The 15,658-nt window shown below is 41.1% G+C and overlaps 1 protein-coding gene across 3 annotated transcripts in view; it reads right to left on the bottom strand.

Moving 5' to 3' along the window:
• Positions 1–3,650: 3,650 nt before the first annotated feature.
• The window catches only part of Znf280b (zinc finger protein 280B), a 37,438-nt gene continuing 25,430 nt past the window's right edge, over positions 3,651–15,658 (bottom strand). For all 3 annotated transcript variants that reach the window (XM_017800126.2, XM_008840987.3, XM_029567330.1), the window contains 2 exons: positions 12,386–12,484; positions 3,651–8,822 (listed from right to left, as the gene is read on the bottom strand). In XM_017800126.2, coding sequence (XP_017655615.1) covers positions 7,149–8,771 — 1,623 coding nt within the window. In that variant the 5' untranslated portion in view covers positions 8,772–8,822; positions 12,386–12,484 and the 3' untranslated portion in view covers positions 3,651–7,148. The remainder of the gene's footprint in view (positions 8,823–12,385; positions 12,485–15,658) is intronic.

Below are 15,658 nucleotides of genomic sequence, written 5' to 3'. Positions count from 1 at the left end.
GATTTTAGAAAAGAACTTGAAAAAGAATTGTTAGATGATTAAAAGAACAGAGACCAAAGAATGGCTGATACAAATTCTTAAATTTTCAAAAACAAAACAGGTTGAGATCTCCATCAAAATACCAGTGACACTCTACAAAGAATCAGAAAAAAAAATCCTAAAATCTGTAAGCAACTACAAAACAAAAGCAGCAAAACAGCTAAAGCCACTGAAAAAAGAACAAAGCAAAATACTGTTCTAAGTTCAACACATACTACAAAGCAGCAGTAATCAAAATGACATAAAAAGAGATGTAGAGACCAATGGAGCAGAACAGAGAGCCCAAAAGGAAACTGGGTCACAGGATAGAGGAATTATAGCCCTATCATACCCATCTTCAAAGCTCTTATAAACCACGAGTTTACGAGCAGAACATCAGGAATACAGGAGAGGGCATTAAACCATAAATTCACAGTCCAGAGGGGTCAACAAACTTTTCTTTGCAAGTAACAAGGAATAAGTATTTTAGGTTTTGGAGGACGCATAGGAGTCTCTGCTTGCTGTCCTTCTCTAAAGGGTCTTAAAAACATTAAATTTAGGCCTAAAAGCTAGTCTGTCAATACTTGCTCTCAGGAAGACTTGTGTTCCGGGTTCAATTCCCAGCACCCACATGGTGGCTAACAACCATCAGTAACTCCAATTCCAGGGAAATTCAATACCTCTTCTGACCTCTGCAGGTATTGCATGACACAGGTGCACTTACATACATGCAGGCAATATATTCATACACATAAAATATAATTTTTTAAAAAAATGACTTGTGTTAAGGCTCTTGATAGAACTCTTACATTTTAGCAACTGTTCTCTTTAAACAAGCTAATCACTGAAATGGAATCTACTTTCTTCTACTGATTTTTGTTTTTGGTCTTTTTGAGACAGGGCCTCCCTGTAGCCCCAGCTGGCCTGGAACTATATAGACTAGAATGGCCTCAAACTCACAGAAATCCTCCTGCCTCTGCCTCTCAAGTGCTGGGATTAAAGGTGTGCACCACCATGCCCGGCCCTACTTTCTTCTACTTATATAGTGAATATATCTTAAAAGCAACTCATTTGAAAGATAAAATAATCACCATCAGATTAAACAAATTCAATTATATTTAGTATTTTTGTTTTGTGTATTTGAGGCCAACTCTTACATAACCCCAAGCTGACCTAGAACTCATTATGTAGCCAGATAGACCTTAAACTCCTGATCCTCCTGCCTCTACTACCCAAGTGCTGGGCTCACAGATGTGCATCACCACACCCAGCTGCTAGTTATCATTCTTTTTCACAGATATTACCATCATGTGTTACTGCCAAGTACTCACAAATTCAGTGCTGGGTGTTGTGAAGCAGACCTGGAATCTCCACTCTTGGAAAGTGAAGGCAGGAGGATCAAGAGTTCAAGGCTTCTGGGCGTGGTGGAGCACACCTTTAATCCCAGCACTGGGGAGGCAGAGGCAGGTGGATCTCTGTGAGTTCCAGGCCACCTGGGGCTACAGGGAGACCCTGTCTCAGAAAGGACAAAAAAGTTCAAGGCTAGACTCAGCTACATAGAAAGTTTGAAGCAGCTTGGGTTCTCAAAACAAAACCGTAAGAAAATTCAGGTCAAGTGTGGTGGTACATGCCTTTAATCCCAGGACTCAGGAGGCAGAAGCAGGTGGATCTCTTTGAGTTCAAGGACAACCTGGTCTACATAGATAGTCCCAAGCCAGCCAGGGCTACATAATGAGATCCTGTCTCAAAAAAACCAAAACAAATTAAAAAGGCAAAACAAGACAAAAAAAAATTCATGTTGCTTTCTTATTCTGCATACCATAATTTTGCATTACCATAGATCCTGCCATTGCTTTTTGATTATACTATTTATCTGTGTATATACAATTTGAAAGGATGCTTATATAATATATATACCAGTCTCTCCTCCTCCCCCCACCACACACACACTCCTAGCACATGGCCAGAAGAGGGTGTCTGATCCCCTGGAACTGGAGTTACATATGGTTGTGAGCAGCCATGTGGGTGCTGGGAATTGATCCTGGGATTTCTGCAAGAGCAGCCAGTGCTCTCTCTTTACCATCTGAGCCACCTCTCCAGCCCCAGCAGACTACTTTTAAAAAAAAAAAATAAGAACAGTTTGTGTTTTGATCTTTTATAATAGGGTCTCCCTAAGTAGCCCAGGCTGGCCTGGAACTCGAAATCCTGCTTCAGCTTCCAGTGCATGCATCACCACACCTGGTTAAGTAAGTTTCTAAAACCAAAGTTTTGAATGTGGCAAGCAAAACTGTTGTTTTTTGTTTGGGGGGAGGAAGATTGGAGGCTTTTTGTTTTTGAGACAGTCTCACTATGAAATCCTAACTAGACAAACTTCACTGTGTGTGTAGACCAGGCTGGCCTTCAACTGAGGGATCCCGCTTTTGCCTCCAGAGTGCTCAGATTAAAGGCTTGCAAAACCTTGGGTTGGTAACCAACCAAATGATTGTTATGAACTATCCAATAAAATGAAGAAAGACTCTAAAGTGGAACTAGAAGTTCCTTAAGCAACTATTCCCAGACTTGGATAGGGAACCTCATTCAAGCCAAGAACAAAGGGCTAAAGGACAGCTCTGCAGGTAAAAGCCCTGCCCCACAAGCCTAATGGCATTCAATCCCCAGAATCCCACAGTAAAAAGAGAAAACCAACTCTCAGTTGTCCTGACCTACACACACGTGCAATGGCATGTGCACACACACAATACACATACACAACAAGAACAGAGAGCACTTGCTGCTCTTGCTGAGGCCCTGGGTTCAGCTCCCAGCACCCACATGGCAGCTTGCAACCGGTTGTCACAGTAGTTCCATGGGATCTGACGCCTTCTTTGGCATCTGTGGGCATCAGGCATGGGTGTGGTGAATATACATGCAAACACACATACACATAAAATAATTTAAACCCAAGCTTTATCTACATAGCACATGGTAATCAAAAGTACCAGACTGGTGGAACTAACCTTACTGGATGTTTAACAGACATACTTTGAGGCCTATGCTAATCTGATCAGAGGGACTTAAAGGACAGTTTTTGCTCCTTGCCCTCCAAGGTCAACTAAGTTCCAGGGGAATATGGAACACCTCTCAAAACTGAGGTGAGTCACCTGTCTTCTTGTTCAGGGAGGCCACAGAGACCCCACCAGATGGACTTGAACAGTGTCCAGTCTACAAAGAGGAGGGTCAACACAGAGGAAACATCTCATCCATGCTTCCAAGTGAAGCCAGACATGGTCGAGCAGGACCTTTGACTTATCTTCACATAGGCAGAAATGGTAAAAGAAAGGAGCCAGAGGCTCCTCCCAAGCCCATGTGACCCCTGAGGAACAGATCCTCAAATGACCTTAAGAGTAAAAATAAATGGATTTATTTGGGCCAACTGTATAAAAAAAAAATTAAGAGCCCAAGAATAAGAAGTCTATTATGCACTATACATATTGTTTAGAAGTTATAATCAATGAAATAAGACCAAAATTCAACTGGCAGAAGGTACTAAAGAGTTAAATGAAAAATATATCATGTTAGTGGAAGAAAGACAATAAAGCAAAATTTTTCACAAAACATTTTACTATAACTATTTTACTTTTTTGCAACATTAATAAAATAATAAAATTTATTTGAAAGAACAAGCAACAAAATTCATAAGGAGTAATAAAATAGTAATCTGGACAGATATTCAATATATTTGTAAACAAAACAAAGTGACATTGCTTTAAAAATATATAGAGCTATCAATATAAAAACAGAACGCTTCCGAGACTCGGCTCACTATATTTTTGTTATAGGCACAGAAATTGACTCAAGCTAGCTCATTTCTAAGACAGAAGCAAAGCTTTTGATGATATCTTCCCAGATTTTTGTGAATAATCTAGGGAATTTGGCTGGATTACAGATGAAAGAAAGGTATGGTGGGAGGTAAACTGCCTTCAAAGAGAAGGAACAAATAGGTTTTAAGAAGCAGGGGATATTTCTAACCATTCTAATAATCTTGGCAAAGCTTAATAAACCAAATGTGAGGTAGCAAGCCATGCAGGCCTAGGGGAAGAGCATTCTACAAAGGAGAACAGCCTGTGTAACCTTTGGGTCAGGAGGAAATGGGATTTACTTGAGGAATAAGGCCAATAGGTTGGAACAGTGCATTCAGGGGAAAATGGTAGGGTAGCATAGCAGAGAATGGGACAGGAGGTAGGCAGGGCCAGACCCCTGGGACCTCTGGCTAGCAGTAAACAACAATCTGTACTCCTTAGGAGCATGCTTTAGTGAAACAGCAAACTACAACAGTGCTGCCAATACTAAGCACTCACTAAAACACAGATCTAAGACATTTGCTATTTTTACCATAGAGTATACAAGAGTCTGCATATCCATTTTATACACAGTAGGATTTTCCACCAGAGCATGTGGGACAAATACAGACACTTTCTACACCTAAAGGAAAGGGAGGGTGTAAAACTTCACCAGTGTGCCTTGGCCTAGGTATACTCACTGAGAAGGCCTAGTAAATATTAAAGATGCGAATTGGTCACCCAATCAATCAATCGAGGAACAAATTAAACACAACAGAATATATTCACAATCTCTTACCTCCCTCAATTGTAACAGATGGTAAGGTATGATGATTATCTCTTAACTTTTTGTGAAATCTAAGGAAATTTAACTAGATTGAGGTGGGGAAAAGGGAGAGAGAGAGATAAAGTGCCTCCTCCCCCCCCTTTTTTTTTTTTTTTTTTTTTTGGTTTTAAGGACAGGGTCTTGTCATGGAGTTGGGTTAGGAACTCCAGCCTCCCAAGTGCTGGAATTACCAGTGTGTGCTACCACACCCAGCAAGATAAGGTACCTTTAAAGAAAGGAATGGAAAAACTAGAGATTTTTCCAGGCCTATGTTTATAAGCAAGATGCTAGCCAGATTCCTTGACTGATGAACAGAAGTTGCTGGACATCTGGGCTGGGGACAGAGGAACAATAGGCATCACTAGACCAGGCTCAGGGAGGTAACACTGAAAACTTACAGAAGCAGCTAAGGCTACTGATGTTGTCTAGAACCTCTCCTGAAGGGGTACTCTGCAGTTCTGTGAAAGAGTACTTAAGGAGGGGCAAGGAAGAAGGTTCCTCCATTGGATAGTGACTATTAAGTAGCAGGAAATATTAGATGGCAGAAAAGGAGAATCTTTTCATTTAGGACATTTCTTACACACACACTAAAGTGCTTCAAGTAAGACACAAACAGTATTAGTGTGAACAACTGGGAAATTATACATACAACAAAAGAAAAAAAAAAACACGCATTGTAACACTCAAGTTGGATGCAAGGTAGAAATTGATACAGTTTAGTGGTAGAGCACTTGCCTGGCATGTGCAAGGCCCAGGGTTTAATCCCTAGCACTGCAAAAACTGCAAGCTTCACATGTTCTATTACCGTAAGATATACATTATTGAAAAACACAATAAAAGGCCTTATAAAGGGCCTAAACTCTGGTCACCCTGGGTTACTTTTTGTGCTGTGCTCAATATTCTTGGACAAGCCCCCATTACAGCTTAACAGAACTAAATGTAAACCAAGCTATAAACAGGACGGATACCATTTTTTTTGACCCTTTCAGGTAAGACTGTGGGTCCAATTTCTTCAAACTACACATGCCAAGGCTTTTTCCCTAGGGAAAGACAATGTGCTTTAACGTAGTGGCCGACAAAGATACGACCAGTTCCTTCTTCAAACACAGCAGGCCAAAATGAAGGGGAAGTGAATTTCCCTAAGGATCACTCAATAAGAAGTGTCCAGATACCAGTTCCCATTCTAATGACTACTGCTGCTTACGAAGCTAAGGCTGTACACAGCAGTGCTTTGTCTGTAGAGACTGTAACCAAATGTAGTCATTTCATAAGAATGGCTTTATATCCCTGGATATTCTTCCTTTAGGTAAAAACACTGAGGCAGTATTCCTTCTGCTTTGGCTCCAAGACAGGGGTGACTGTGTGCCTGTCCCTACTAAGGACAAAGAAGCATTGTTCTCACTTCACTAACAGGTACCTGCCTTCATGCCACAGCACCTCCCTCACCTTCACATCCAGATTTCAGAGCCAGATTCGAGGAGTACATAGGGAAATGGGACAGGCAATAGCAAAGCTAATCCATTCTGACTAGAATTAATGAGATCTAGAATATGTTAAAGTGATGCGGGAAAAAAATGAACTATTTTTAAAACATATAAATTCTTCAAGCACATCAGCATTTATTAATGAACATAAAAATAAAATTTATTACTTTCATTTTGCCAACTTTTGGCAAAAGGAGCTTGAGCTCCTAAGAAAATTCCAGTTATACTAGCTCCTGCAGTGTAACTGAGTGATTCTCACAGAACAAATTTCTATTCTTGGAGACTATCCCTTCTACCCTCATGCCTTTTGTTTTTTTTCCTGGGGTGTGTGTGTCCTAGTGAGTTTAATTAGGGTTGTTAATAGGAGTGAAAGGTTATCTTTAAGATCATGTGCCACTTACCAGGCACTACACCACTGAAGAAAATGTCTCTCCCTCCTCCAACAAGCATGAATTGCCTATAGATCCTCAAGGAAAGGTGGGGTCATGTGAACCCCTCCCTGTAGTAAATACTAACTGTCTACAGGTCCTTAGGGAAGGGTGGGGACTTGAGAGCACCTCCCCCGCCCTCAACTCTCTAATTTCTTACACAGAAGAGCTTTGGAGCTTAGAAGTAACAAGAAGCCTAATGGAGAGGTTGCCAACTGTTCTTCCTTTCACTCAGACACATGCAAACACTTTCTTGCGTGGCGCCAACACTTAACATGAAAACCAGACGCATTCTAAATACCTCAATCAGTCAAAATATACTGTAAATCTAGGAATGCGGCTTGGTGGTAGAGTGCTTGTCAATTGTCTCTGAGGCCTTTAAGTTAGCCTCTGAAGTAATACAAAAACAAAGAACAAACCCCACAAACACACAAAACCTGCGTTATCATGAACTTTAAAAAAACCTTCAATTATTCATTAGTTTTCTCATTCTTGGAGCTAATGAACAATGTGCAGTTTGCACTTGTCTCTACGGGGGCTTTAGGATTTGATTTAGCTATTTGGTTTACCAAAACTAGAACTGATGGGGTTTTTTTGAAGCTCTGCCTTTAGATCTAGGGGAAGATGGTTCACAATCAGTTGTGCTCACAGTAATGGATGCCATCTTCACAGATCCGGACTGACGAGGTTCCATTGACACTTGAATCACAACTTTTGTCTCAGGAGGCAACCCTTCGAGCTGTTTAGGCTTCTTAAACATTTGGTGACACTGAGTCTTATGCTCCATTTTTTCCTTGAAAGTTAAAAACTGCAGCCGACATTTGGAACACTGGTGAATACTCCTTTCCCAGTGCCCCCTATAATGACACATGTATGGTGACCCAGTTTTGAAAATTTTAAGACAAAATGGACAAAGTAGATTCTTAGTGTTTACATGGCACTTTCTAAAATGTGTTTCCACATCAGCAAAGACTGATGATCTGTAGTTACAAATCTGGCACACATAGGGCATTTCCCCAGGCTTGTGATTATCCTTCATGTGTTGTAAAAGAACTTGATCTGTTTCAAATGACAATTCGCAGATTCTGCAGACAGTAGAGGGCTCTGGAGCAGTGTGCACACTGTCAATGTGCCGCTCCAGCTGGAAGGGAGAAGGGAACTGCCGGTGGCAGTGCTGGCAGGTGGTGTGGGTTTCCCAGCTGTCGCTCCCCTGCTTCTCAAGTTCCAAATGATGCTTGGTGTGATTCATAAATTTAACGTTCTTTAGAACTTTTAAACAGCTGAGGCATTTAAAGGTTGTGTGAGTCTTCTGCTCTGGCTGACCATCTCCTTTATGCTGTCCATAATAAAAGTCACTAAGTAAGAGGGTCAGATTTCCCTTCTTGGGATCAAGTGTCTTGTTTTGACCTGCTAGACTTGAAAAGTCTGCTTTTGTCAACCCATTTTCTCTGTCAAGATTTAAACCTGTAGGACTGGAGTGAACACTGTCCTCTGGAAAAGGTGCTCCATTCTCAACATGGTTTACTGGCACATGAACTTCACTTGAGGGTGCACTTGGTTGAGGGTTCACTGTACTATAATTCCCTGAAGGGGACAAAGCTGAATATTCTTCTACAAGTCCATCATTAAGTTTAGACCTTTGGGGATTTATGCCATTTACTTCAGAAGTGATACGGCGCTTCAATACACGAGGACTTTCATTCAAATCTCCTATTGAAAGCACTGCCCTCGCTGGATGGTGCAATGAACTTGTGGATGTAACCAAACAACAGGACTCTGAGGAGCTACTAGGCACGTCTTGTGGTGAATTGTTTTTACAATCAGGTTCAGACAAAGGCTCAATAATAATAGGACTATCTGTTGATCGTGATTCAGATGGAGATGCTGGCAAGATGGTCACCGTTTCTGATTCGGGGGCCACACGGCTTGTGGGCTGCACTCTTTGAGCACTACTTTTTCTAAGGTGACCACACTTTCTTCTTAAGCGTGAACCTGGGGTGACTCTATTCAAAATGTTTGAACTGGCTGGTTTTGAATCTGAAGATACCCCAACAAAGATCAGTTCAGCATCCTCACTTACATGTTCTACCCCAACAAAGATCAGCTCAGCATCTTCATCATCAATCTGTTTAGTTTCTTGTAAACTCTTCTGTGGTTCTGGGTCTTCTTCATCACAGATCACGAGCGGTTGATCCATTTTCTAATTCTTAATTCTTGAAAGGTGTGGCTTGCTTTATATATCTGCCACCTAAGTATAAACACATCAGCCATTGGTGAGCACAGAAAAATGCATTATTTAATTCTCAAAAGCTTTGCAGTAGTTACAAACATCCTTATGTTAGACAAAACCCAGACAAGACTGAGACACAAGGAGGAGCAGCTTGAATGTTATGATGCAAGGTAAGGTCTCTGTGACTTCAGAATTAAACTGATTATAATCTCTTCCATTTAAAAAAAAAAAAAAAAAATCCAGGTCCAGGAGATGGCTCAGCAGGTAAAAAGTGCTTGTCATTAAGCCTGACACCCTGAGATCTATTCCACATGGTGGAAGGAGAAAAACAACTCTTTCAGGTTGTCCTCTGACCATACATGAACGTGCATGTGGACACACAAAAATAAGTAAACATACTCTCTTCTCCAGTCGAGCAGGATGCCGAAAGGAAAGAAGGCCAAGGGGAAGAAGGTGGCCTTGGCTTCTGCTGTCCTGAAGAGGCCAAAAAGGTAGTGAATTTTCTGCTTGAGAAAAGGCCTAAGAAATATGCCATTGGACAGGACATCTAGCCCAAGAGACCTCACTGCTTCATCAATTAGTCCCAATACATCCAGTTGCAGTGACAAAGGACTATCCTCTGTAAGTGGCTGAAAGTACCACCTGTGAAATGCAGGTACTTAAGCGTGCACACAAGATCAGGTCAGAGACCAAGCAGAAGCCAAAGAGGCCGCTGGCCTGAGCTAGGAAGAAGGCTGCTAGCAAAGGGGTCATCCCACCAAGCAGGGGTTAGTATTCTTAATGGGTGGAGAACAAGGCTCAGCTGGTGATGATCATACATGATGCAGACCCCATCTGGTAGTCTTCTTGGCTGCCCTGTGTCACAAGATGGGGGTCCCCTATTGCATTATCAAGGGAAAGGCCAGGTTGAGGCAGCTGGTTCACAGGAAGAAAGAAGTCGTGCAATACCACTGCCTTCATACAGGTTAATTCAGAAGACAAAGGCTCTCTGCCTAAGCTGGTGGAAGCTATCAGAACCAATTACAATGACAGATATGATGTGATCTGCCATCACTGGGGAGGCAGAGGCAGGAAGAGCTCAGTGAGTTACAGGCCAGTCGGGTCTACACAGTGAGTTCCAGGGCAGCTGGGGGTACATGGAGACCCTGTCTCAAAATGACCAAAAAAAAAGGTCTTTACAGTTAAGAGATTCAAGGTGGAATCCTCAGTCCAAACTAGCTGAATCTTCCTTAGCAAATTTATTTTTTAAGTGTACCTTGGTATCTTGAAGACAAAAGTTCTTATTTATTAAAAAGCTATTTTTAAAAATTTATTATTTTATGTGTATGCATGTATTGCCTGCATGTATGGAAGTGCACCCATGTCATGCAATGCTGAGGAGGTCAGAAGAGGGCGTCAGATCCCCATAACTGGAGTTACAGACAGTTAGCTGCCATGTGGGTGCTGGGAGTTGAACCCGGGTGTTCTCCAAGGACAACCAGTGTTCTTAACTGCTGAGCCATCTCTCCAGCCCCAATAGCTATTTTTTTAAAGTATCATTCCATTGTTTGCTTCACAGAAATAGAGGGAAAGCATTAAATGCATATGCTTCTATTGAACCATACGAATGAATTTCATGATTTATATACAAAAGATAAAATTTATAGAGTAAGAATATCTACATAGTCAACAAATAGTACTGCACAAATGTCCAAGTACTCAGCATTTGTGAGGCAGACGTATTAGGAATGAACTGTTTTGAGACTCTCTACTTGCAGCCTTAAGTTCTTTGCGTTTTTTGTTATTTTCTGAGATGGGATCTCATTTTGTAGCCCAGAACAGCTTTGAACCTACTTTGTAACAGTCTGGCCTTAAGCCCCCAATCCTCTCTGCTTCTCCAGTCCTGGGATTACAGGTTTAGATGACCACACCTGGCCTTCTAGCTTTAACTGTAGTCCTTTCCCTTGAGTTTCCTAAATTTCTCCCTTTAGTGCTGACATCCCCATTGAGGAGTACTCCTTCCTTCAAGGCACCTCATCTTTTCTCCATATGACAAGCAGAATGATTGTGAGAAATCAAATTACTGCTCGGCTCTAAATATTCCACTGACTTGCTGACTCACTCTGTGAGGGGGCAAGTCCTTCCAGTGCATACATAACCACAGCATACCACCCTACAGTTTATCTCATACTTTTCTCCTCACCTACTACCTACCACTTCACTCAAATGATACTAACTTCCTATATGTGTTCGTGTAAATCTATATATAAAGATAGGGTCTCACTATGTAGCTCAGGCTATCCACAAACTCAAGATCAACTTGTCTCTGCCTCCCCAATGCAGATTACAGACAGAAATTACCACACTGGCTCCCTCCTTGCTATTTATTTTTATTTACTTTTATTTTATGAGTATTTTTCCTGAATGTATGTAAGTGTACCATGTGTGTATGATGCCCATGGAGGCCAGAAAGAGTTGGATTCCCCTGGAACTGGAGTTACAGATGGTTGTTAGCTGCCATGAGGGTGCTGGGAACGAAACTTGGGTCCTCTGCTAGAGCAGTCAGTGCTCTTAACCACTGAGCCATCGCTCTATTTTTAAAAGATTTTTATTTTTACTATTTTTAGTTATATATTATGTGTATGTCAATGTGTGGGTATGTAAGTGCCTATTGGTTCAGAGGGGAGTGTCAGATCCCTTGGAGCTAGAGTCACAGGCATTTGTGAGATGCCCAAAATAGGTGCTGGGAACTGAACTCAGGTCCTCTCTGTTGAGTCATCTCTCCAGCCACACCCCCTCCCCATAGTTCTTGGACACTCTAAACTCTTTGTCTTGCTCAGGGTCCTTGTCTTTGCTGTTCCCTTTAACGTGAACTTTCTTCATCCAAATACCCACAATATGGATCCTCGGACTACCTCGAGGGCTCAGCTCTAAGAACTCTTCTCAGTGAGATCCTCAAATACCTCAACCAACCTAACTTCTATTCCCAATCTCACTACCTTTCTTGTTCACCTTCAAGTGCTATCACCACTTTGTATGTAAACTTTACTTATTTATCTTGATTCTTTCCTCTTGCCCATCCAGAAGATAAACTCCAAAGGATGGGGACTATATCTTTTTATGACTGTGGTATCCCCAGCACACAGAGCAGTGTGTGAAACCACACATGCTCAGCAACGCACAAGTTGTTAAAATGAAGCACTAAGCAGTAACTCTCATTAATACAATCTTTTATTTGTAAAAATGGATTATGTTCCATTCATTCCACATTTTCTATAAACGTAATCTGAGAATTTAGTACAAATCAAAAATTCAGGAGGCTTATAAAGGATTTGCAGCTGCTGACATTTTATAATTTTGTCAAAACCTGGGTTCAGATCCCAGCACTCACATGGCAGCTAACAACTGTCCATAACTCCAGTTCTAGGGGATATGACTCCCAATTCTGACCTCCGCAGTACTGCATGACACGGGTGCACTCACATACATGCAGGCAATACATGCATACACATAAAATAATAAATTTAAAAAATAAATTATATGAAAGCTTATTATACACAGACACACAAATAATAATTGCCACACGGTGTGGTGGTACATACCTATAATTCCAGCACTCAGAAGGATCATGAGTTCAAGGCCAGGTTGGGATGTACAGTGAGATCCAGCTCAGCCGGAACTACACAGCAAGATCCAAGATCCTGTCACAATAAAATTTTAAAATTAATAAATTGAAAAAACCAAAAAGCTGTTGAGACACTACTAGTAGTCTGAAAAACTGTTGAAGCAATGCAAAATGTAGGCACTTTATGGTTCACAAATCAGCAATTTCTGAACATCTCAAAAATCATTGTAGCTCAATATAGACCTTTCAAAGCAGCATAATCTTTTTGGTTGTGAACCTGAGTCTTTAATGGCCACACCAGCTCTCTAGCCCAAGCCAGTATAATTTTTCACATTACAATTTATTTTGTAGGGATACATGCAGAGCACATGTAGAGGTCAGAGGCAACTTGTGGGAGTCTCCTTCTAACATGTGGATTCCGGGACCTGAGCTCAGATCATCAAACTTGGTGGCAAGCTCCTTTACTGGCTGACCATCTCACAAACCCTACCATAATCTTTTGATTTATTGATTTATTTTGAGACAGGGTCTTACTAGGTAGCTCTGGTTGGCCTGGAACTATGTAGATCAGGCTAGCTTTTAACTCACAGAGATCTGCTTGCCTTTGCCTCCCGAGTGCTAGGATTAAAGGCATGCATCACCCTGCCTGGCAAGTATAATCTAATCTATAAAAATTAAACTGGTATCTAATACGTATCATGCATTTCACATCAATTTTAATTTGAATATTAGTATCTAATTTTGTAGCACACATTTTATCCTATAACGCATGTATCACCTTGGAAATCAACTAAAAATACATTCTATTAAGAATAACAAAAATTATGAGCAGGGAGTGGTGGCGCAAACCTTTAATCCCAGCACTCGGGAGGCAGAGGCAGGCGGATCTTTGTGAGTTCCAGGCCAGCCTGGTCTACATAGTGAGTTCCAGGCCAGCTGGGGCTATAGGGAGACCCTGTCTCAAAAAGACCAAAAAAAAAAAACCAAAAAACCCAAAAAACAACAACAACAGAAACTATGTACCCTTTTCCCTTTCCCTCATTATTCCATTTACACCGTTTTGTTTGCCCAACACTGGTAAGACAGTGCCAAGCATGAAACAGACAACAGTAAAGGCATGAAACTCACTGGATCAGGTAATAATTAAGTCTATACATAATGTCAGAAAAATGAGGTGAATCTTAACACACTCCTCCCTGGAGTCAACTACAATAGGTTTGTTCTGTCTATACATAGCTTTAATCATCCAACCCCAGGATGATGCCACTTAGCCCAGTTTTTCTCAACCTAAGCACTACTGACATTTGTTCTCTACGTGGAGTTTTGGGTGCCTAGCAGATGTTTGGCAACACCCTTGGCTTCTTCCCATTAGGTACCAGCAGCAATCTCCAAGCTGTGGCAACCAAAAATGGCTGTAGGCATGACTGAAGGTTTAGTGGGAGACTCCAGTCCAAATTCAACCTCCTCAGGATCCCTTCCACATTTCTAGTAATGTTCTTGACAATTTTATGTATGTCTTAACATCTCTAACAAAAAAGTACTAAATCAGAATGATTAATATTCTGATATCATAAATATCAGAAGATCATTGGAGAACTAATATGGCTATCAGACTCACATAAGGACAGATCTTAGAGACTCCTTGGTTATATTGAAGGTTTACAGACAGCTCTAAAAAGCATGATTCCTGATTCTAGTTCACTGTACTCTTCAACAGAACTCTGACAGAACACATGCCTGTTTCCGAAGGTGCTACTGCCTACTAAGGATACATTGAAGTACCTCACTGAATTTCTCCATTTTTAATTTTTCAAAGCCTGTTCAAGCCTTCTTCATCTCCCATCAAATCAGGCACAGTACCTTATAAATTACTAGATAGCACCTAGCATGCTCATTCGCACCACTTTTCATTTCCATTCCAATAATGTCCTACTAAGTGCTACTTAGTCCTAACTTCTAAGTTTAGGTCCACTTTATATTTCTGTATCTGTACTATATTCTAAATTGTTCTGTCTCTTCTAATTATATTAGCACACCAGCAGCACATGGGTCTTATAACACCAATGTAATCATATTGTTACTATATTCTTAAATGATCACCTTGACTGTACAGAATATATTTTAGATTATGCTCTATGCAGAAGCCATAACCTCCAAGGTGATGATACTTGGACATTAGGCCCTCAGTAGGTAATTAGGGTTAGAGGAAGCTAGGAAGGTTGAACTCTCATAAAGGAATTAGTTAGCCATTATAAATAGACGTCATGGCTCTTGCTTCCTTTTGGTCTTTCTCCCATAGGAAGACACAAGAAGTCAGTTTTCTATCAGATGAGAAAAGAGCTCTCAGTGGAAAACTAAACTTACCAATAACCTTAATCTCAGACTCGTACCCTCAAAAATTTTGAGAAATAAAATTCTGGTTTTTTTAAATTTTTAAAAATTATTTATTTAATAACAACATACTTAGAAGAAGCATATCATTACAACACAATTGACATATTCAATAACGGTTTCCTGAGGTAGGATGCATCTCTTTCAAAATTGGCTGTAAATTTTTAGGTTTACAGTTGTATTATTACAGGAACCTTGAGAGTGAGTAGGAAGGATGGACTGGCAGGTTGGCAAGCTGGCAGGCTAGTAGGTGAGGTGACTAAGCAGTCAGATATTCCTGATCAGGGCCAGTTTGGGGGGAAGAGATGACCTGCTCCTGCTGTGAGAACCCTGGGTTTCATCCACTTCTCTACCAAGATATTTACCAAACTCTTAAACAAAAGACTAGCAACTCCTCAAAGACCAATTCTGCCCTCTGTGATTTTGTAAAGTTCATCCCACCTTGCATGTCCTTTGTCCTGCAGAGTTTGGATCTGGCCTGAAGTGTCTTAGCTGTCTTTCTCAATTCTGACAGTCTCATAACTGTGCTGTCAGCATTAATCTTTGTTCAAGTTCAGACCTGGACTGATCTTCCTCCTTACTGTCTGAAACTCTCCTCAACCCACAACTCCCCTTGGGACAGGCCTTTGTAGAGCCAGGAGTAGGCTGCTGCTGCAAGGCGGCTGGGTGGAGCCTGTCTTCAGCAGCTTGGAACTAGAATGTGTCCTCTGCTCCCAGGGGCTCTGTGTTTAAAAACAGCACAGGCAACCCTCCCTGTGCTGGTGACACACAGACTCATGAGGGTGAATAATCATTTTGATAGTCATTTTGGGGGTAAGCAACAGAACAGTGAATAAAAACTCATCTCCAACTAAAAATA

Source organism: Nannospalax galili, unplaced genomic scaffold, assembly GCF_000622305.1.
Source record: "Nannospalax galili isolate Female #2095 unplaced genomic scaffold, S.galili_v1.0 scaffold259, whole genome shotgun sequence".
Lineage (NCBI taxonomy): Eukaryota > Metazoa > Chordata > Mammalia > Rodentia > Spalacidae > Nannospalax > Nannospalax galili.
The sequence above is the reverse complement of the archived record's forward strand: the minus strand, read 5'-3'. Positions and strand labels throughout refer to the sequence as shown.